Source organism: Syngnathus leptorhynchus, chromosome 16, assembly GCF_054491065.1.
Source record: "Syngnathus leptorhynchus isolate UIUO chromosome 16, UIUO_Slep, whole genome shotgun sequence".
NCBI lineage: Eukaryota > Metazoa > Chordata > Actinopteri > Syngnathiformes > Syngnathidae > Syngnathus > Syngnathus leptorhynchus.
The window spans coordinates 9,041,115-9,064,079 of record NC_141210.1 but is presented as its reverse complement, the minus strand read 5'-3'; the positions used below and the strand labels follow the sequence as shown (position 1 = coordinate 9,064,079).

At 49.7% G+C, this 22,965-nt stretch overlaps 2 protein-coding genes across 2 annotated transcripts; both read right to left on the bottom strand.

The window, feature by feature from the left end:
* Positions 1-8,716: 8,716 nt before the first annotated feature.
* On the bottom strand, positions 8,717-17,169 carry map2k6 (mitogen-activated protein kinase kinase 6). The gene is made up of 12 exons (XM_085934572.1): positions 16,845-17,169; positions 13,940-14,009; positions 13,669-13,717; positions 13,491-13,604; positions 13,288-13,407; positions 13,100-13,216; positions 12,538-12,589; positions 12,328-12,455; positions 12,162-12,239; positions 11,838-11,977; positions 11,616-11,661; positions 8,717-10,114 (listed from the first exon to the last, which is right to left on the bottom strand). The coding sequence occupies exons 1-12, from the start codon at positions 16,861-16,863 to the stop codon at positions 10,034-10,036; spliced, it is 1,014 nt and encodes a 337-aa protein (XP_085790698.1). The 5' UTR covers positions 16,864-17,169; the 3' UTR covers positions 8,717-10,033.
* A 126-nt stretch (positions 17,170-17,295) lies between these two features.
* On the bottom strand, positions 17,296-22,890 carry ccdc137 (coiled-coil domain containing 137). Its single transcript, XM_085934574.1, has 6 exons — positions 22,657-22,890; positions 22,327-22,469; positions 22,018-22,243; positions 18,583-18,665; positions 18,030-18,109; positions 17,296-17,954 (listed from the first exon to the last, which is right to left on the bottom strand). Exons 1-6 carry the CDS (start codon positions 22,722-22,724, stop codon positions 17,679-17,681), a joined length of 876 nt encoding a protein of 291 aa, XP_085790700.1. The 5' UTR covers positions 22,725-22,890; the 3' UTR covers positions 17,296-17,678.
* Between the last annotated feature and the right edge of the window lie 75 nt (positions 22,891-22,965).

The window sequence follows — 22,965 nt, the reverse complement described above, 5'->3', positions numbered from 1 at the left end:
ATATTAAGATCTGATAGACAGTTTTTGCATCATTTGAATGAGGCAAAATAACGTGCTTTTTCTCTCGAATATATTGTTATAAACATTTGTTTCAGATGTAATTATTTTCTCTATAAAATTAAATTTGGTGTTCAAAAAGTCTTTTTTCAAACCTGAGTCTTGAAAAAGAGGGGATTGTCTTATAATCGGGGCCGTCTAATATTCGGGCCAATACGGTAGTTCACTGTTTTAGACTAGTTCTATAAATAGCGACAATAGGAACAAAGTCACTTTTAAAGACGCTCTGATGTTCTGACAGCAGCTGAGTGGCTATTACAGTCGAGGTGTCTCGACTTGACTGTGTATTTTATGTTGGTGAAAAATTAACAATCCAGGTTCTCCGGTTGAACTGCATGCTCTGATATCCATCGGACCTCAAACGCACCACATCCGTTATTGTGTCACTGTTAGCAAAAACTAACACACATAAACTGAATATGTGCCGATGCAATACAATCAGACCGACACAACATGAAATCTCAAGATTCTCCGATTTGCCACACTTGCACGATTAGCAAGTGGCTGACCAGGCCTTGCGCTAACTGACCAGTGGTTTGGTGATCCTGTTTACAATGCGCTCCGAAAATAATATTGGACAATTTCCCATGGTACAGCTGAACATCTCTCACGGCACACCAGTGTGCCGCGCCACAGTGGTTGGGAAACACTGCTCTATAGCAAAACAACTAGCAAAAACAAAGTCGAATCCTGAAGCAATGGCAACACCGACTTTTGTTAAAAAAAAGCCAAGCTTAATCTTAACAGCAACAGCAAGCAAAAACTCCAAACACAAAACCGACTAAAATCCTAATCCAGCGTCCATTTCTGCCATAGCAACTCGGTGACTCATCGTATTGGCTGCCGCATTCTCGACTATGATCGTGGAGCGATCGGTTCGCGACCGCTTCGGGGTGTCCCCCGTCTACCGCCTCAAGCCGGCTGGGATGGGCTCAGGCACGCCCGCGACCCGCGTGAAGACAACAACGACCTTATGTAAGGCCTCCTCCGAGGCATCCTTCCCAAAGTACAACCGATGTCGTCTTTGCTTGCGACCTCAAGTGCAGCCGGCATTGAGTTTCTTTGACGTGGCGTGCTCCACTCGGAGTGCTTTTCTTTTGTCATCACTGTTGTCAAAGAGTGGAGGCTCTCTCAGGCAAAAAAAAAAGACGCCCCGTGCTAGAGAATTCTTGCTCCTCACCCTGAGGAATCACAACTTGCAGAGAAGTGCCCGCGTCATACGTGTGCGCTTGTGTAACACCCACATAAATATGCTACGAGAAGACAGTGGGAGAGAGTTGCCATGTTTGACCCTTCACATTTGCCTTTTGTAAAGTAGAACGCACTAGTGTTGGCTCGTGAGTGAACGAGTCGTCCAGAAGAACGAATCTTTTCAGTGAACGAGAGTGAACGAATCACTTCCTAAAGGGATTCGTTCATTTTTCAGTTCATATGACTTCAACCAGTAGGTGTCGGTAATGCCTATTGAAGCTAGTGCCACCTCGCCGTAAAACAAAACGAAGAAGAAAATGACGTAACTTCCCGTTCACGAACGAGTCGTGAATTGCATTTCCCTTTCACCAACGAAGGAATCTGTGGGTGAACAAATTTGTGAGCGAACGAATCTGTGAGTGAATGAATCTGTGAGTGAGTGATTCATATTTCTAGTTCATCGTGAGAACGGATCAGTGAGGGAACGAATCCTGACTTTCCCCTTCGCAAAAGAGTCAATGGGTGAACTGACTTCCCGTGCATCAACGGATCAGTCAGTGAAAGGGTTGCGTCTCCTAGCGTGAACTATGTAAGCAAGAATGTAGATTTACGATTTACTTATAGTAGGTTTTAAATGCGGCTCGGTGGCGCACGTCCGCCTCACAGTTAGGAGGGTGCGGGTTCGATTCCACCTCCGGCCCTCCCTGTGTGGAGTTTGCATGTTCTCCCCGTGTCCGCGTGGGTTTTCTCCGGGCACTCCGGTTTCCTCCCACATCCCAAAAACATGCTTGATAGGCCGATTGAGCACTCCAAATTGTCCCTAGGTGTGAGTGCGAGTGCGAATGGTTGTTCGTCTCTGTGTGTGCCCTGCGATTGGTTGGCAACCAGTTCAGGGTGTCCCCCGCCTACTGCCCGATGACGGCTGGGATAGGCTCCAGCATGCCCGCGACCCCCGTGGGGACTAAGCGGTTCAGAAAATGGATGGAGGTTTTAAATAACGTGTATGCATATATACTTCACCTTCACCTTCATCTTCTTCCGCTTATCCGGGGTCGGGTCGCGGGGGCAGCAGCTTTAGGAGGGACTCCCACACCTCCCTCTCCCCAGCCACTTCCTCCAGCTCATCCCAGGGGATCCCAAGGCGTTCCCAGGCCAGCCGAGAGACGTAGTCTCTCCAGCGCGTCCTGGGTCGTCCCCGGAGTCTCCTACCGGTGGGACATGCCCGGAACACCTCCCCAGGGAGGCGTCCAGGAGGCATCCTAATGAGATGCCCGAGCCACCTCATCTGGCTCCTCTCAACCTGGTGGAGCAGCGGCTCTACTCCGAGTCTCTCCCGGATGACCGAGCTTCTCACCCTATCTCTAAGGGAGAGCCCAAACACCCTGCGGAGGAAACTCATTTCAGCCGCTTGTATCCTGGATCTCGTTCTTTCGGTCACGACCCATAGCTCGTGACCATAGGTGAGGGTAGGAGCATAGATCGACCGGTAAATCGAGAGCTTTGCCATTTGGCTCAGCTCTCTCTTCACCACGACGGACCGGTACAGAGTCCGCATTACTGCCGACGCTGCACCGATCCGCCTGTCGATCTCGCGCTCCATCCTGCCCTCACTCGTGAACAAGACCCCAAGATACTTGAACTCCTCCACTTGGGGCAGGATCTCATCCCCAATCCGGAGAGGGCATTCCACCCTTTTCCGACCGAGGACCATGGACTCGGATTTGGAGGTGCTGACCCTCATCCCGACCGCTTCACACTCGGCTGCGAACCGCTCCAGTGAGAGCTGGAGATCATGGACTGAAGAAGCCAACAGCACCACGTCATCTGCAAAAAGCAGTGACGCGATGCTGAGGTCCCCAAACCGGACCCCCTCAACGCCTCGGCTGCGCCTAGAAATTCTGTCCATAAAAATTATTAACAGAATCGGTGACAAAGGCGGAGTCCAACCCTCACTGGGAACGAATCCGACTTACTGCTGGAAATGTGGACCAAACTCTGGCATCGGTGATACAGGGACAGAACCGCCCTTATCAGTTGGCTCGGCACCCCGTACTCCCGAAGCACCCTCCAGAGAACCTCCCGAGGGACACGGTCGAACGCCTTCTCCAAGTCCACAAAACACATGTGGACTGGTTGGGCGAACTCCCATGCACCCTCGAGTATCCTGCCGAGGGTGTAGAGCTGGTCCACTGTTCCACGGCCAGGACGAAAGTCACACTGCTCCTCCTGAATCCGAGGCTCAACCTCGCGACGGATCCTCCTCTCCAGCACCCCTGAATAGACCTTACCAGGGAGGCTGAGGAGTGTGATTCCCCTGTAATTGGAACACACCCTCCGGTCCCCCTTCTTAAAGAGGGGAACCACCACCCCAGTCTGCCAATCCAGAGGCACCGTCCCCGATGTCCACGCAATGCTGTAGAGGCGTGTCAGCCATGACAGCCCCACAACATCCAGAGCCTTTAAGAACTCCGGGCGGATCCCATCCACCCCCGGGGCCTTGCCACCGAGGAGTTTTTTAACTACCTCAGTGACTTCGACCTCCGAGATTGGAGAGTCTGCCTCAGAGTCCTCAGGCCCTGCTTCCACAATGGAAGGCGTGTCGGTGGAATTGAGGAGGTCTTCGAAGTATTCCCCCCACTGACTCACGACATCCCGAGTCGAGGTCAGCAGCACACCATCTCCACTGTAAACAGTGTTGACCGTGCACTGCTTCCCCCTCCTGAGATGCCGGATGGTGGACCAGAATTTCCTCGAAGCCGTCCGGAAGTCATTCTCCATGGCCTCGACAAACTCCTCCCATGCCCGGGTTTTTGCCTCAGCAACCGCCGAAACCGCGTTCCGCTTGTCCATCCGGTACCTGTCAGCTGCCTCCGGAGTCCCGCCGGCCAAAACGGCCCTATAGGACTCCTTCTTCAGCTTTACGGCATCCCTTACCGCTGGTGTCCACCAGCGGGTTCGGGGATTGGCGCCACGACAGGCACCAACAACCTTACGGCCACAGCTCCGGTCGCTGCCTCAACAATGGAGGCGCGGAACATGGTCCACTCGGACTCAATGTCCCCCGCCTCCCCCGGGACGTGGGAAAAGCTCTGCCGGAGGTGGCAGTTGAAGCTCTTCCTGACAGGGGATTCTGCCAGACGTTCCCATCAGACCCTCACAGACCGTTTGGGTCTGCCAGGTCGGACCGGCATCTTCCCCCACCATCGGAGCCAACCCACCACCCGGTGGTGATCAGTCGACAGCTCCGCCCCTCTCTTCACCCGAGTGTCCAAAACATGCGGCCGCAAATCCGATGACACGACTACAAAGTCGATCAACGAACTGCGGCCTAGGGTGTCCTGGTGCCAAGTGCACACATGGACACCCTTATGCTTGAACATGGTGTTCATTATAGAAAATCCGTGTCAAGCTCAGAAGTCCAATAATAGAACACCGCTCGGGTTCAGATCGGTGGGCCGTTCCTCCCAATCACGCCCTTCCAGGTCTCACTGTCATTGCCCACGTGACCATTGAAGTCACCCAGTAGAACGATGGAGTCCCCAGAAGGAGCACTCTCCAGCACTTCCTCCAGGGACTCTAAGAAGGGTGGGTACTCTGAGCTGCCGTTCGGTGCATAGACACAAACAACAGTCAGGACCTGTCCCAGCACCCGAAGGCGGAGGGAGGCTACCCTCTCGCTCACCGGGGTGAACCCCAATGTGCAGGCGCCCAGCCGGGGGGCAATAAGTATGCCAACACCTGCTCGACGCCTCTCACCGTGGGCAACTCCAGAGTCGAAGAGAGTCCAGCCCCTCTCGAGAGGGCTTGTACCAGAGCCCAAACTATGTGTGGAGGCAAGTCCGACTATGTCTAATCGGAACTTTTCTGCCTCATACACCAGCTCGGGCTTCTTTCCAGCCAAAGAGGTGACATTCCATGTCCCCAGAGCCAGCCTCTGCAGCCGTGGATCGGACCACCGCCCAGCTCACTTTGCACCCGACCCCTTTGGCCCCTCCCACAGGTGGTGAGCCCATGGGAAGGGGCACCCACGTTTTCTCTTCGGGCTATGCCCGACCGGACCCCGCCTTCGAGCCCCACCTCCAGGCCTGGCTCCAGAGAGGGGCCCCGGTGACCCGCGTCCGGGCGAGGGAAAACTAGGTCCATATATTGTACTCGTCATAAGGGGTCTTCTGAGCCGTGCTTTGTCTGGCCCCTCACCTAGGACCCTTCTGCCATGGGTGACCCTACCAGGGGCATGAAGCCCTAGACAACATGGCTCCTAGGATCATAGGGGCACGCAAACCCCTCCACCACGATAAGGTGACGACTCACGGAGGGGCAAACATTTCGCCTTCACACGCAATTTCTCCAGAAATGGCAAATTCTAGTTATTATTATTATTATTATGATTTTAGGGTGGCTCGGTGGCGCTCTGGTTAGCACATCCGCTTCACAGTTAGAGTTGAAATCATCAGAAAGTCTGGCGCGACTTAAAGTTTTAGTGTAGCAAACAAACAAATGCTGAGGAAAGAACTCTGTGCACCAAACTGGACACTTCTTTTGTCTTTATATCATCACAGGTAATTTATTTCCGGTTCGATTCCACCTCCGACCCTCCCTGTGTGGAGTTTCCATGTTCTCACCGACCCTGCGTGGGTTTCCTCCGGGCATTCCGCTTTCCTCCCACATCCCCAAAACATGCTTGGTAGGCCGATTGAGCACTCCAAATTGCCCTACGCTGTGAGTGCGAGCTGTTTGTCTCTGTGTGCCCTGTAATTGGCTGGCAACCGGTTCAGGGTGTCCCCCGCCTACTGCCCGATGACTGCTGTGATAGGCTCCAGCACGCCCACGACTCCCGTGGGGACAAAGCGGTACAGTAAAATGGATGGATGGATTATTATTTTATTAAACATTTATAAGGATGTTTTTATATCCGCCACTCAAAACATAAAAATCTGACATTTAGTTAACTGCTCTATATGACAATATGTATATGTGTTTTACGTTGTTATATGAGTTGGTGTCCCCCAAAATAGCAAACGTTTTCAACCTTTTATTCAAACACAAACATATTCGGTATATTAACACCATCGACTACAAGCCAACAAATACAAAATTAAAACATCATTGTCGGCATAACATGTGTCGGCTAGCAATGGCATGGCAGCAATGCTGTCTGTCACTCACTCACTCACTCACTCACTCACTCACTCACTCACTCACTCACTCACTCACTCACTCACTCACTCACTCACTCACTCACTCACTCACTCACTCACTCACTCACTCACTCACTCACTCACTCACTCACTCATGAAGACCAATCAGCAGCGCCAGCGAGCGTTAGATGGAGGAGGGACTTTACGAGTCAGTGACGTAACTTCCCGTTCACGAACGAGTTGTGAATTGCATTTCCTGTTCACCAACGAACGAATCTGAGTGAACGAATCAGTGAGTGAGTGATTCGTATTTCCAGTTCATCGTGAGAATGGATCAATGAGGGAACGAATCCTGACTTTCCCGTTCGCGAACGAGTCAATGGGTGAACTGCCTTCCCGTGCGTCAACGGATCAGTCAGTGAACGTGTTGCGTCTCCTAGCGTGAACTATGTCAGCAAGAATGTAGATTTACGATTTACTTATAGTAGGTTTTATACAACGTGTATGCATATATATATATACCAAAATATTGTTATCCAATATATGGACTGCAGTTTCACATTAGGTTGCTGGTTTGAGATGTACTTTTATTATTATTATTATTATTATTATTATTATTATTATTTTAATACACATTTATGTTATAACTTGTGTGGTGTTTTATTCCTTGTTTTTATATTCGCCAAACAAAACATAAAAATCAGATATTTGGTTAACTGGTTTATATGACAATATACGTGTTTTACGTTGTTATAGGAGTTGGTGTCCCCAAAATTAACAAATGTCGGCATAACGTTTTTTTTCAACCTTTTATTCAAACACAAACACATTCGATATAATAACACCATCAACTACAAGCCAACAAATACAAAATTAAAACTTCAATGTCGGCATAACGTGTGTCGGCTGGCAATGGCATAGCGGCAATGCTGTCTGTCACTCATTCGTGAATCTTTGTTGAACGATTCGTTTGAACGAATCTTTTGAGTGAACTGATTCTAAAGATTCCGTTCACCTAAAAGAACTGGAATCACTAGAGAGCACACTTGCGCAACCTAGTGGCCCAGTTGATGAACAAAACATGTTGGTGGAAAACGATGGCCATCTGGAGCAATCAACTCTTAATGGCACGACTTAGTTAGTGGTCGTCGACACACACTGCGAGCACACAACAACGTGCACATGCTTGTCTATCGCAAGCAATTTGTCGTCACTGAAGAGGCTGAATGCGCTCGCTTGTCCACATCTCCACAACATCTCCTTCATCCATCCCAAAGGCTGCTTGTCGTTTGATTTGCCATTAAAACAAACTTGATAACAATTCCAACATGTTCCATCTGTTGTAGCGGATTCCAAAACGTTCCAGAAAGGATCGTCCGTTCGTCCGTCCGTGCGTCCGTGCTTGCGCGCTGTCAGCAACAAGTAGGATCTTTATGGAGGGGGATTGAGACAAAGGTTTTGTACTTGAAAAAACAAAACTCGTACTTGAAAAAACGAACAAACTTGAAATTGAAAATAAACAAGTTCGGTTTGAAACGTGAAAAGTAAGAAATGTATTCAAAATAAAAACACTTGTATGAGATGTTTTTACGAGTTGAAATTAGTTTTGCTTCGTTTTGGGTAATTTTGAAAAAAAGAGATGTGAATCTGAAAATATAAAATATGCAACAGAAGAAAAAGACTTCAAAACTTGAAAAATAAATTAAAGTGAAACCTGAATTTTATTCCAAAAAAATACCTAAGCGAAGCAAAACTATTTAACTAATACATTGCTTTATTTTTCGAGTTTTAAGCTCAGCACGTTTATTTTCAGATTCAAGGTTTTTTTTCAAGTACGAGTTTTGTTTTTCAAGTACATAATGTTTGACCCCCCCGCGACCCCCGTGGGGACAAAGCGGTACAGAAAATGGATGGATGGATTTTTTGACCCCAATCTACCTACCACCGTTGATCTTCTGCGTGCCCCCTCTGACAGTTTGGGGAACCATTGCACTGATGAGCAACTGATTCCACTTGAATGTCAATTGTAAATAGTACGTTCTTCTGGTGAAGACGGGTGTCGAGAAGACATCAGTCGGAGCAACTTTTGAAATGCTCACGGAGACCGATTTTACAGAATAATTACATTCGAAATGTCAAATGTAGGCTTTCAGTAGTTCAATGAAGAGGCAAAAGATACTCACGACAATATTTTCTGATTCGACGATACAATTCTGCCGAGCATAGTGTAATGATAACATAAACTACAAAGTGTAAGAATTTGTTTCAATTGACAATAACAAATGTTGCAACTTCATCAAAATTCTGCCAACACTCAATAAAAACATCCATTCTACGGAACAATAAAGCCTTTATTTGTGTTTTTTTTTTGTCTTTCCACAGTTCAAGTTTGTCAGTCCCACCAAAGAGGTGGGCAAAAGAGAGCGAAGGAAGAGGTAGAGCAAGTGTTCCATTCTCATTATGATCCGTGTAAAAAAACAAAAGTCGCTTTGACGCATCAAGGACTGCATTATTGTTTTCTGAAAAGGGACAAATTAAAGAGCAGCTCGTTTGCAGTGTTGCTCGCCTTCTCTGATTCTCATCAGCACTCTGGACTTTCTTTTGACAGAGGTGGGCACGACAGCGTGAAACAGCCCGGGGGGAGACCGCACAATCCCGATGCCCGACTTGACTCTCGAGCAAATTAAGAGCGCAGAAACCCGAGCGGCGGGTCCAAAAGCGGCCGACCACTCGGCCGTGCTGCGCGTCACACTGCATTCAAACAAACTACGACCAAAAAAGTTTTGTCACTCAGCTGCACCATCAGTGTCACTGAGTGTCACATTAAAAAAAAACTCATAGACGAGACAGTCTTTACATCTTTAACATATAAATTATTCCCCCATACAATCTGAGAGCGTGTGCGAGGCATAAGGTGTCTGAAAGAAGCAAAGCAAACGTCGCTGTGTGACAACAAAGAAACAACACTTCAGTCCCGCTTCTTAGTCACACTTGGCCAGTGCCTCAAATGCAAAGACTCCAGAAATGGGGAAGAAAAAGGGGATTTTTTTTTTTCCTTTAAATGCAATCCAAAATCAGAATGCGGGTCATAAAAAGAGACCAAGAGCGGCACACACACACACAATTTGCTGGCAGACAGGAGCAGTTGTGAGCTTGATTATGTGGGCAGAGAGGACTGGGTGGTATCCATGTCAACAGGGCGGGCTGGGAGACGCCGACTCGCTCGTCGGCATGACCTTTGGCGCGGCTTGATGATGTACAGTATGAAGAGATGCCCATGATGTCAAAATAGCTTCCAATTTAAGTTTGCAATTATTAAAACATTGAGTCAAAGAAAAATGTCTGCTTCTCTGAAGGGGGTGTACGTGCAAACGGAAACAAAAAGGTTCATATTAGTTTGAGTCAAACCTCTCCAGTTGCTTTGGGGAGCGCTCTCCTGCTCCAGTGCTGCCGTCAGTCGTGCGACTGCGTGAGTCTGTCATTCCAGTGGCGGCAGGGCGGCAATGGCGGCAGGGGTTACTCTTTATTTTGAATTTGACTTTATAAAAAAAATAAAATAAAATAAAAAAAACACAAAAAAGATGTCGGGACATTGGAGCGTCGACGGAGGGGTGGTGCCAATTCGAGGACAGGAGTTTCCCCACCACCTAGCAGTCGCCCAGGATGACCTTGACGAAACTGGCCACGTCTGTGTCTTTGGAGTCATGCAAGATGAAAAATGGGTGTTTCTGCATCGGAAGGAAGAAAAAGACGACATGTAGTGAAATCATACTCCCTCCCTCTATTGCAGCGCTTGCCAAACCTTTACATCTATTGCCACATTCGCACCTACACACAATTTCAGACTTCAATGAACAGCATGTTTTTGGAATGTTTGAGGGCATGTGGCAAAGTAACTTCAAATACACTGCTCAAAAAAAATCAAAGGAACAGTTTTATCAGGGTATGGCATGAATTCAATTACATTTTTCTGATATGTTTTTGGTCAGGCACGTGGCAGAGGGGGTTGTTAATCACTTTCAGCTGCCCGAGCCCTACAGAATGACCTTCAGCAGGCTACTGGTGTGAATGTTTTTGCCCAAACAGTCAGAAACAGACTTCACGAGGGTGGCCTCAGGGCACGACGTCCTGTAGTGTGCCCTATGCTCACTACTCGGCACCGTGGAGCTCGATTGGCATTTGCCATAGAACACCAGAATTGGCGCCCTGTGCTTTTCACAGATGAGAGCAGGTTTACCCTGAGCACCTGTGATAGACGTGAAAAGCTCTGGAGAAGCCAAGGAGAGCGCTATGCTGCCTGCAACATCATTCACCATGACCGGTTCGGTGGTGGGTCAGTGATGGTCTGGGGAGGCATTTCCATGGAGGGACGAACAGACCTCTACGGGCTAGAGAACGGCAGTCTGACTGCCATTAGGTATCGGGATGAAATCCTTGCACCCATGGTCAGACCCTACGCTGGTGCAGGTCCTGGGTTCCTCCTGATCCACGACATTCCCGGCCTCATGTGGCAAGAGTATGCAGACAGTATCTGGAGGATGAAGGAATTGACACAATTGAATGGCCCTCACGATCACCTGATCTAAACCCGATAGAACACCTTTGGGACATAATGTTTCACTCCATCAGACGCCGCCAGGTTGCTCGTTAAGACTTTGCAGGAGCTCACTGATGCCCTTAGACGGATCTGGGAGGACATCCCACAAGACACCATCCGTCGTCTCATTAGGAGCATGCCGCGACATTGTCAAGCATGCATACAAGCATGTGGGGGCTACACAAGATATTGAAAAGAGTTTTGAATTGCAGAAATTAAATTTAGGCAAAATGGACGAGCGTGCCACATAATTTTTTCACTTTGATTTTTGGGGTGTCTATATACTGAGCCCTCTGTAGGCTGAAAACTTTTATTTCCATCAAAAGATGTGGCATGCTTTTGTTCCTGAGACATTAAACTGTCCATATCAGTATAGATATCCAACTTTTTTTTTTCACCATTGAAATCTGATGTGTTTTCATAGTGTTCCTTTAATTTTTTTGAGCAGTGTATAATTGAACATTGAGTTCGCATTAGACAAATGTATTGATTGTTTCGTCATCATGAAGTGGGGCAAAAAGTGTTGACTTTCCAAATGTGTGGATGAGAACGAGCGAAAGGACACGTGGGGTTGCTTTTGATGAGTCACCTTCACTAGAAACGATTCAAATCATTCCGAAAAACATACTCACCATTAATTCTGTATAGGCTGGTCTCTTATTGGGCTCCTTCCCTAAGCTGTAAAGAGAGACACGAGAGGACTGATGTACATAACGTGACAAACACCGCCCCCTAGTGGACAAAAAGTGTAGGCCCCACACACATCTTATAGCAAAGACCCTTATTCTCTCAGTGAATAATGCAATAGAATATTTATGCACATAAGTGACAATGGTGGCCAATGTGAATCTCACCACTTGGAGATGAAGTCTACAAAGTCAGGCGAGAAGCGATCGGCAGGCAGTTGGGGAGAGGGCTCGTCCACCACCTGCTTGAGCTGCTGGAACGGCGTGCCCCATGATTCATACGGGAACTTGAGGATGGCCAACTCGATCTATACAGCACAGATAGAAAAGGTTGACACCCCCACATTCAAATGCCAGACTGACACCATTTCCAAACTTTCATGTGGCCTTGTGCATCGTAGAAGTAAAACAACAATCATGAATTTATGTGTGCGGATGGATGAATGGATGGATGGACAGCTGAATGGAGCTTGTCATTGGCAGCGGCCTCACCATTGTGATACCAAGACTCCAAATGTCCGACTTGACGCTGTAGCCTTTCTGGTTGAGGTCCGGGTTGATGCGCTCGGGCTGAAAAACAAAACAAGCAATTCTTCATCAAACGCGCACGCTGCCCGGACTCGGCCAAGCGTGGGCGCGGAGTCAGGCTGCGACTCACCGCCATGTAGGGCTTGCAGCCGGCGTCCATAGTCTTGGCCACCGAGTCCACCAGGTGGCCGCTGATGCCAAAGTCGCACATTTTCACTTGGCCCAGAGTGTTGATGAGAACATTGGAGGGCTTCACATCTGGACGGCCAGACACATTTGGCAAAGGGCGTTACTCCAGAGTCAGTGCCCAAAATTGTACCTCCCTCTTTTCTGCGCTTACCTCTGTGGATGACTGACAGGTTGCTGTGCAGGTGCTCCAAAGCCTTCACAATCTGGGGAGGGACAATCACGCGTCAGCGCGTGACACAAAGCATCGAGTGACGATGCATCAAAGGAAAACTCTGTTATTTTGTCTTGAGGTGTGGCCCTTGTTTGAGCCCACCCTTCCAGGGTCTCCGATTGGACAATTTTGGCAATCAAATTCCACGATAGATGTCACCTGAACCAGAATTCAAAGCGCTAGGCTTGTTTCCACATGTATAGAATTTGAGGAGGCGATAACTGTATCTGCTATTTGCTGATTGGAGGTTGTCCGATCTCCGCCAACATTGTCATTTGGAAGACAGAATCCTGCCGAACGGATTTCCAACGGAGGCCCGACGAGCCACCGCCTACCGCTAAGCTACGCAAACGCCGAGGCGTGATTTTAATAAGGACTAGCACAAAAGTCACAAATCGGACGCAAACAAAAGAAAAAGATGAAACAGCACATGCTGCGACTCTCGCCATTGCCCTCGCCGAGCTTGCTCAACGGCCGCTGCAAACGCCACACCGTTACGTACAGCGACTGTGATCTTGCCCAGGATATCCTCGGGTATGGTCTTGCCTTTCTCGATGACCTTCTTGTAGAACTTATCCAGGGAGGTGTCCATCAGCTCCATGCAGATCCAAACATCGCCCTGAGAAGACAAAGCCAGGCAGGCGGTTAAAGGCCGACTGACCAAGGCGTGCCCCGCGCCAAGTCAGCGACCTCTCTGAAGAGGGCGCCGTAGAAGGTGACGGTGTAGAAGCAGTCCACCGTCCGCATGGAGATGTCCAGGTCCATCAGAAGACGCTTCTGCTCTAGTGTGTTGACGGTGGCTCGGATCCTCTGCAGAGGAAAAGCGGCGGTGACGAGCCGGGCCGGCGCGCCAGCAGCGCCAGACAGGAGCGCCAGACAGGAGCGTGGCCTACCTTGACGGCCATGATCACGCCGCTGGGCACGTGCCTCATCTCATAGACCACACCGTAGGCACCCCGGCCAAGCTCAGCAATCTGCTCCAGGTCGTCCGCCTTCACCACAAAGTTCTGGGCGCCCACCACGTCACGTGTGAACAAAGGTCGGTGGGGGCGCATCTGAGTGGACCCTTACCTGGTCTCCTATGGTGACGCACGCCTTGGAGTCGAGATCTCGCGGAGGCCTGCAAGGGGGAATCCCATGTCATTCACTGACACGTCACGCGCCCAAAAGCGGAGGACTCCTTCCTCCTCCCTCGCTTTTGGCCGCAAACTCATTTCAGAAGCAGTGGCCAGAAGTTGCACTCAGGACAAGTTAAATGAGGGTGTTGAGAATGACGTTTGCAAAGTCTGGATTGGTCTGGCGGCATAAATGAAGATGTGGTGATGGACGGAAATGTTCCTACGCTGCAACGGCTGGTGGTGGCTGCGCAAAGACTTCTTTGGCCAGCTTCAGCCCAGGGTTCTTCTTCTTCCCTGAGAAACGAGACAAGGCGTTACTTGCGCCTGGTCGAAAAGAAAACAAAAAAGAAAACCCTTTGGGTGACTGACCCGGAAGCACATTATCACACTGTAGTTATTGCGGGGACATTTTGTACCCTGACCATAGGCATGAGCTTTAACGCCATTCTTGTGTTGTGGCCACCAAAGCCAACCAAACAAACACAAAGGGCTACTCTGATTTGGTGACACAAATTCCAGCAGGGACGTCTTATCCAAGAAGGGATTAAGGTGAGCAACAAGCAACAGGAGAAGGGGCAACTGATGACGAAGCAACCCAAATGGGGGGAGGGAGGTCATGCTGGAAAGAGAAAGCAACCCATCTTCCTCATGGTGAGTCTTTACTTCATGGGGGAATCGAGCAATATTTTAGCGGCCCCATGCGGTCAACTCAACTGCAGCAAATTTCTTTCTGCAGCCTCTGACAAGAGTTCATTCAGAAAGGGGATTCCCCCCGCCCAGCCGGGACTTCCCTTCAGCAGCAGCGTGCACAAACCTGCACCGCAGAGTTCCTTGGCTCTTTGCAACAGCTTTGGTCTTCCTCTTCATCTGCCCCCGGAACATGACTTTTAATCTCTCCAACAAACTGCTTTTGCACCAGAGAACTTATCCGCCAGCAAAAAAAAAAAAAAAAATGGTAGCGGGGCGCTTCAGACCTTTGACTGGCTCTTGCTGCCACTTGGCGAGTCACGCCACAGCAGTCGGGAGGAAGCGTGATTCAGTCAAACCCCGCCGTGGTCCGATCAAGTCGGTTGGTTGCAAGTATTTCTGAGATTCTGCAGCCAAACTCTGGGCAGATTTGAGTCCCGAGTCAAAAATAGAGCGGCCCCGTCCTCGCAGAGTGCACTGATAAAAATAGACTGTGCGGGTTGAAGTAAGAGCGCCAAACGGCTTGGAGTGACCTGACAAACATGCAGGCGTTTGTTGAGCTCGAATGAAAACAAACAAACGTGCATTCCAAAGTTTCTATTTTGGGGTCCTTTCAAATGCCGCTGCAAAAATGCGGTGACAATCCATCCAGCAAAGCATCATCAAAGCCTGCACTCGCGCGCCGCAACTTTGACAGTTATTTGGGCAACAGATTTGGAAGGCGGCAACATTTTTTTCTCTGCAAAATCTATTGTGCAAGTGTGCCTAATATTTGGAGCCCACTCGTGCTTCCTGCCATGATGAAACTAACACATGACAGCGTGTGTGAGTACGGCGCGACACAGCCGCTAGGGTTGTTTTTGAGGGGAGGGGCTGTGTTGTCATAGCGCACACTTGGGAGCGTTGCTCTGTGTTGTCAATAGGACAGCCCCAAATCGGAGGTTTTACAGGCATTGCATTTGATGTTTGTAAAACACCATGATAAGAAACGTCCGCCCATCTATCCGGAACATTAGTTGGTGTTGCATAACTTTACCCGTGTGCATGCACGCCGCAGTCCAAGTGGATTGTTTCAAATGTAATCCGATGGAGTTTTTGAGCGGGGGGCTATGATGTGATTGAGCACACTTGGTTATTGCTAGGCATTGCCAACAGGACGGCACCAGATCGGAGGTTTTACAGGCATTACATTTGATGTTTGTAAAACACCATAACAAGAAACGTCCGCCCGTCTGTCGGGAACATTAGTTAATTTTACCCGTGTGCATGCACGCCGCAGTCCAGGTGAATTGTTTCATATGTAATCCAATCCTGTGTAAGACGTTTCTTTTGAAAGGTAACGCAACATGCACTACAGTTTAAAGTAAAGTTTTGTGAGCATCAGCACTTGATTGCCTTCTTTTATTGCATTTTGTGGGTCATGCGTGGGTTTATTGTGCTGTAGAGTATGAAATCCAAGATATTCAGATATTCAAGTAAGTGTGGATCGAGTAAGAGGTAAATTTGGGGCTTAGACTTTTGCTATAAGCAATTACAAACACCTTGGGAGGGCCAAGCACTATTCGGTGAGGGACGACTGCAATCATCATCGCAGCCAACCTGCGCAGCAGCGAGTTGCTTGCGTCCAGTAGACTGTCAACATAAGAGCTGCGGCACAAGTCAAAACATGCCTCGGTAGGCCAAAGGGAGCCACAGTATGTGTACTCCCCCACCATGGTAACGCGAGAATGATTGTGTAACAGCACAAGCGGTGAACTTGTAACGCAAATTGACATCGTCAAACCGGGTGTGCGCGCACGCTCATGTATTTGTGTGCGTGTGTGACGCAGAGGAAGCACCTTTACTTGATTTTTCTTATGTCCCTTTTTCTCCCAGGGTTGGAAGGAAAAAAGGACATGTCGCATTAATTTTTTCCCCAAAGAGAAGATTAGAGGAAAAATATACGAGGGCGAGGTTAAACGTGTTTTGATAGACCGGAGCTATCAATTACAACCAATGAGTCATACGTCACGACGACAAAAATACGAACACCTGCAGTCGCCATTGTAGCTTTTTTTTCTTTCTCAAACTAATCACGCAAGATCAAATGTGTATTTTTTCACTTTGGAAAATTACGCAAACTAAAAATTTGAAGACAATAGAGAAGCAATTAGCGAACCTAGCCACAACGCTAGCTGCAAATGTTATGTAGCATGTCAACAGCGGGGTGCTAGTTTGCGAACACGCACTCTTTGCACAATACAAAGTCAACGAGGCGTGCTGACTAGCTCCTTGCTTTCCTCCCTCTTGCATCGTGCACAGCTTTCCACCTGGCGTGATTATATTTCTTATAAGGTGGCTAGCTTACAAAGACGACTTCCGCAGACATATATGCAATATATGCAATCCTCAGGCAAAAAGTAGCATGAGTGTTGTAGGGAGGGTAAAAAAAAGCCCACATACCTCCTTTAGACAGAGACATTTCCCCTTTCCTTTGATGAGGGGGAAGGGAAGCACAAAGACCTTTTGCCTTTTTCTACTCCCTCCCTCGCCGCATCGAACTCGTACGCCCGCTCAGGATCGCAGGCTGCTCGTGCAGGGAAAAAAATAGCCGCAACGATGAGCAAAAAATGAAATAAAAATGTCCGTCTGTGCGCGCCCCAATCGTCCCCGGCTGCTAAAGCAAACGTTCGCCGGGCGATTATCAGGCAGATGCACGCTTTGTCTTGAGTGCGGGCTACACACTTCGAGTAAGTTTGCTAAAATAAAAAAATAAAAAATGCACTTTTAGGTGGCCAAAGTCTGACAGCTGAGGGGGCGCAGCAGCGTGATGACGTACTTCCTGCTACGCCGCTAAGCACCTTGGGTGTTATAGCCTTCTTTTATAAAAGCCATAGAGCGCCCTCTTTACGTTCGTCTTTTATTTGTTTTAAGGATAAGATTTTTACAAAACAACTTGCAATGCTAAATATTCGCATTCCCAATGAAAAAAACTGATATTGACTGGGTACGAATATTCACCCCACTGTACAAGCTAGAACGTTTTGTATCTATGTGAGCAGCTGCTCTTCGCTACAAGACAATTTTGTTTAGTTTATTTTGCAATAGACTCCAACGCAAAGTGCCACAACCTCCACCTTGTGAAAAGAGAAACTGACAGAGGATTAACTTTGAGTGTAGAACAATGCAGATTCATTTGTTCAAGAATGGCTATAAAGTGGCCTTTCTAGTGAGGGAAGTCGGACTTGATGGTTGTTGGGTGAGCACAAAGCCAGGAGGCAAATGGGCTGGCCAGTCTCATGTGTGGTATCGTCGTTTGCCTCCAGGTTGCGCGGCAACTGCAGCCTTGCCCCACGACCCGCCGACAATGTCAGGATCAAGACCTTTTGGCAGCGCCGCTGATGCTGGCCTCCTGCTGCTGGCCTCCTGCTGCCGCTGTTTCTTCAGCTGGCGATAGGCCAGCACGACCCGCCGCCTTTCCTCCTCCATCATCCTCCGGCGGGCCATGGACGGCTCGGACGTAGACGTGACTGTGTGGCCGAGGAGCGAGTTGAGAAGGAGCTCCTTAGCTGCCTTCCAGAAGCCAGACCTGAGGCGTTAGTACTTGATGTGCAACACACCAATGTTGATCGGAGGAGTTTGTTTTACCCCAGGCTTGATGAGCGCTTTCTTGGGTTTGCTGGTTAGTGAAGGTGGCTCTGTTGAAACCTCGCCAAAGGCAATGTCATCTGAGGAGGAGGGAAACAAACCAAACTTTTACTGGCCCACTTTTGTCTCATTCATGTAAGAAAGAAATACATTTTTGTCCCCATACTTAAAAAGATGTTTTCATAAAAGGTCTCCAATATTTTCTGTCAAAACTAACAACGGGCTTTAGAAAAAAAAAAAGACATCATGCTTGAAATCACTCAAAATTGGGGCCGGCAGTACATCTTTCTCATGCAAATGCAGAGCATGCCTTTGGTTGGCATGACAACTGGCTGTTGCAGGCTTGGTACATTATCTTGGCGCTCATCTTACATTTAGTAGAGACTTACTGGTGGCCTCTCCAGAAAGTTACGTTAAAAAGTCGCACGACCTTTTCTATCGTAGAAAACGTCATTGGGTTGAGGTGACAGACAGATATCAGGAAGAGAGAGATAAGTACTAATTAGGCCCGAAACAAAAAAAAATACTTAATTGCCCTGAAGTTGCAATTTACCTTGGAACATTTCCTTTTCCATCCAGACCTCCTGTCGCTCCAACTTTTTCCGCTGTCGTTTCTGTAATTTCAGTTTGTCGTACCTGTGGCAACAAGTGACATGCAACAAACATCAAAGTGCCTTCTAGCCTCTAAAAAGATGTTTGTGAGCAGATTCATTGTCCATCAGTGACTGGTGATCTCCTTGCCAGCGTGCGAGGCCATTATAGTAGCTTCATTGCTCAATGTATTTTTTTTTACTTTACTTTTGTGGCTACTGAAATTGTAAGTCCCTTCCGTGAGTCGTCACCTTATCGTGGTGGAGGGGTTTGCGTGCCCCTATGATCCTAGGAGCCATGTTGTCTGGGGCTTCATGCCCCTGGTAGGGTCACCCATGGCAAAAGGGTCCTAGGTGAGGGGCCAGACAAAGCACGGCTCAGAAGACCCCTCATGATGAAAAAGACAAATGGACCTAGTTTTCCCTCGCCTGGACGCGGGTCACCGGGGCCTCCCTTTGAAGCCAGGCCTGGAGGTGGGGCTCGAAGGCGAGCGCCTGGTGGCCAGGCCTCCGCCCATGGGGCCCGGCCGGGCATAGCCTGAATAGAAAACGTGGGTCCCCCTTCCCATGGGCTCACCACCACCCAGGAGGGGCCAAAGGGGTCGGGTGCAAAGTGAGCTGGGCGGCGGCCAAAGGCGGGGAGAACCTTGGCGGTCCGATTCCCGGCTGTAGAGGCTGGCTCTAGGAACATGGAATGTCACCTCTCTGGCTGGAAAGGAGCCCGAGCTGGTGTGTGAGGCAGAAAAGTTCCGACTAGACATAGTCAGATTTGCCTCCACACATAGTTTGGGCTCTGGTACAAGCGCACTCGAGAGGGGCTAGACCCTCTTCCACTCTGGAGTTGCCCACGGTGAGAGGCGTCAAGCAGGTGCTGGAGAGCGCACCTTCTGGGGACTCCATCGTTCTACTGGGTGACTTCAATGCTCACGTGGGCAATGACAGTGAGACCTGGAAGGGCGTGATTGGGTGGAATGGCCCCCCCGATCTGAATCCGAGCGGTGTTCTATTGTTGGACTTCTGTGCTTGACATGGATTTTCTATCATTTGTTCAAGCATAAGGGTGTCCATGTGTGCACTTGGCACCAGGACACACTAGGCCGCGGTTTGATGATCGAATTTGTAGTCGTGTTATTGGATTTGCGGCCGCATGTTTTGGACACTCGGGTGAAGAGAGGGGCGGAGCTGTCAACTGATCACCACCTGGTGGTGGGTTGGCTCCGATGGTGGGGGAAGTTGCCGGTCCGACCTGGCAGACCCAAACGCTCTGTGAGGGTCTGCTGGGAACGTCTGGCAGAATCCGCTGTCAGGAAGAGCTTCAACTCACACCTCCGGCAGAGCTTTTCCCACGTCCCGGGGGAGGCGGGGGACATTGAGTCCGAGTGGACCATGTTCCGCCCCACCATTGTTGAGGCAGCCGACCGGAGCTGTGGCCGTAAGGTCGTTGGGGCCTGTCGTGGCGGCAACCCGCTGGTGGACACCAGTGGTAAGGGATGCTGTCAAGCTGAAGAAGGGGTCCTATTGGGCCGTTTTGGCCTGTGGGACTCCGGAGGCAGCTGACGGGTACCGGATGGCCAAGCGGAACGCGGCTTCGGCGGTTGCTGAGGCAAAAACCCGGGCAAGGGAGGAGTTTGGTGAGGCCATGGAGAATGACTTCCGGACGGCTTCGAGGAGATTCTGGTCCACCATCCGGCGTCTCAGGAGGTGGAAGCAGTGCACGGTCAACACTGTTTACAGTGGAGATGGCGTGCTGCTGACCTCGACTCGGGACGTCGTGAGTCGGTGGGGAGAATACTTCGAAGACCTCCTCAATTCCACTGACAAGGCTTCCATTGTGGAATCAGGGCCTGGAGACTCTGAGGCGGACTCTCCAATCTCTGGGGTCGAAGTCACTGAGGTGGTTAAAAAACTCCTCGGTGGCAGGGCCCCGGGGGTGGATGAGATCCGCCCGGAGTTCTTAAAGGCTCTGGATGTTTTGAGGCTGTCATGGCTACGCCTCTACAACATTGCGTGGACATCGGGGACGGTGCCTCTGGATTGGCAGAATGGGGGTGGTTCCCCTTTTTAAGAAGGGGGACCGGAGAGTGTGTTCCAATTACAGGGGAATCACACTCCTCAGCCTCCCTGGTAAGGTCTATTCAGGGGTGCTGGAGAGGAGGGTCCGTCGGGAGGTCGAACCTCGGATTCAGGAGGAGCAGTGTAGCTTTCGTCCTGGCCGTGGAAGTGGACCAGCTCTACACCCTCGGCAGGATCCTCGAGGGTGCATGGGAGTTCGCCCAACCAGTCCACGTGTGTTTTGTGGACTTGGAGAAGGCGTTCGACCGTGTCCCTCGGGAGATTCTGTGGAGGGTGCTTCCGGAGTACGGGGTGCCGAGCCAACTGATAAGAGAGGTTCGGTCCCTGTATCACCGATGGCAGAGTTTGGTCGGCATTTCCGGCAGTAAATCGGATTTGTTCCCAGTGAGGGTTGGACTCCGCCAAGGCTGCCCTTTGTCACCGATTCTGTTCATAATTTTTATGGACAGAATTTCTAGGCGCAGCCGAGGCGTTAAGGGGGTCCGGTTTGGGGACCTCAGCATTGCGTCTCTGCTTTTTGCAGATGACGTGGTGCTGTTGGCTTCTTTCGGCCGTGATCTGCAGCTCTCACTGAAGCGGTCGGGATGAGGGTCAGCACCTCCAAATCCGAGTCCATGGTCCTCGGTCGGAAAAGGGTGGAATGCCCTCTCCGGATCGGGGATGAGATCCTGCCCCAAGTGGAGGAGTTTAAGTATCTTGGGGTCTTGTTCACGAGTGAGGGCAGGATGGAGCGCGAGATCGACAGGCGGATCGGTGCAGCGTCGGCAGTAATGCGGACTCGGTCCGTCGTGGTGAAGAGAGAGCTGAGCCAAATGGCAAAGCTCTCGATTTACCGGTCGATCTACGCTCCTACCCTCACCTATGGTCACGAGCTATGGGTCGTGACCGAAAGAACGAGATCCAGGATACAAGCGGCCGAAATAAGTTTCCTCCGCAGGGTGTCCGGGCTCTCCCTTAGAGATAGGGTGAGGAGCTCGGTCATCCGGGAGAGACTCGGAGTAGAGCCGCTGCTCCTCCAGGTTGAGAGGAGCCAGATGAGGTGGCTCGGGCATCTCATCAGGACGCCTCCTGGACGCCTCCCTGGGGATGGCATGTCCCACCGGTAGGAGACCCCGGGGACGACCCAGGATGCGCTGGCCTGGTAACGCCTTGGGATCCCCCGGGATGAGCTGGATGAAGTGGCTGGGGAGAGGGAAGTCTGGGAGTCCCTCCTAAAGCTGCTGCCCCCGCGAGCCGACCCCGGATAAGCGGAAGAAGATGGATGGATGGATGGATGGATGAAATTGTAAGTCAAGGTAGCAGTGACACTGTTCGAAAATGCTTACGCTTTCTTTTTGTCTGACTTTCCACCGTTGGCAGGCTTCTCCTGTTTGTCTTCATTCAGCTCGGGTTTCCTCTCCACCTGATTGTTGGTGAGGAAGAGGACGTGCTTTGACTCCATCTCCATGCGTCGATTGAACTGAAGCTCACTTTCTCGCTTCCCTCGCTTGAAACGTGGGATGGCAATGTCGCCGACCGTGGACTTCTCTGGTTTCCTATGAAGAACGACAACTGGTGTGGGGAATTGAGAGATCGTAAATGATACATAGTCACACGCGTGGAACTTTGAAACGGGTAACGTTTCGTTTGCTCACCGTCTCGTATTTTTTTTGCTGTCAAAGAGCTATTTTCCATCCTCTCCTTGCTCTTCAAGATCTCCTGCAGCTTGAAGGGGATGTGCTCAAGGTGGTCCCCTTGGTTGGCGTCTCTTTTAGCTTTACCATCCCGTTTCTTCGCACTGAAATGTTTAAAGACTGGTTGCAATTGAAAAACGGAGTACTCCTTGTCATTATATAACGATGCTTATCTAGATCTTCATGACCAACGTTTCTCGCAAAATTCAACCATGTTAAATGGGTACGTAGTAGCATACTAGCCATTGAGGCTAACGGTTGCCTTCAGTCAAATGTAGCGACTTACATTACCTCGGCTGCTTTGCTGTTTTGTCAGCCACCTCCCCAGAGTTATTATTACGCTTCTTACGCTTCCCCATGTCGATGCACGTCGTTCTTAATTTAAAAGCACATCTGAAATCAACCTAACCGCTACTCCCATGTGGAGGTAGCTTCCGATAGTGTTGGCTCCTGAGTGAACGATTTGTCTTCTTCTTCTTCTTCTTCGTTGGGGTTCGAACGATTTGTTCAAAAGAACAAATCTTTTCAGTGAACGAGAGTGAACGAATCACTTTCTAAAGTGATTCGTTCTTTTTTTTTCAGTTCATATGACTTCAACCA

Coding starts and splice junctions, on each gene's coding strand:
- map2k6 (XM_085934572.1), bottom strand. Junction 12,240..12,327: donor GCTGCAAGCCCTACATGGCG/GTGAGTCGCAGC, acceptor TTTGTTTTTCAG/CCCGAGCGCATCAACCCGGA. Junction 11,662..11,837: donor GTAGACTTCATCTCCAAGTG/GTGAGATTCACA, acceptor CTCTCTTTACAG/CTTAGGGAAGGAGCCCAATA.
- ccdc137 (XM_085934574.1), bottom strand. CDS start 22,724: ATGGGGAAGCGTAAGAAGCGTAATAATAACTCTGGGGAGGTGGCTGAC. Junction 22,244..22,326: donor AGCAAAAAAAATACGAGACG/GTGAGCAAACGA, acceptor TCCCCACACCAG/TTGTCGTTCTTCATAGGAAA. Junction 18,666..22,017: donor AAGTCAGACAAAAAGAAAGC/GTAAGCATTTTC, acceptor TTGTTGCCACAG/GTACGACAAACTGAAATTAC.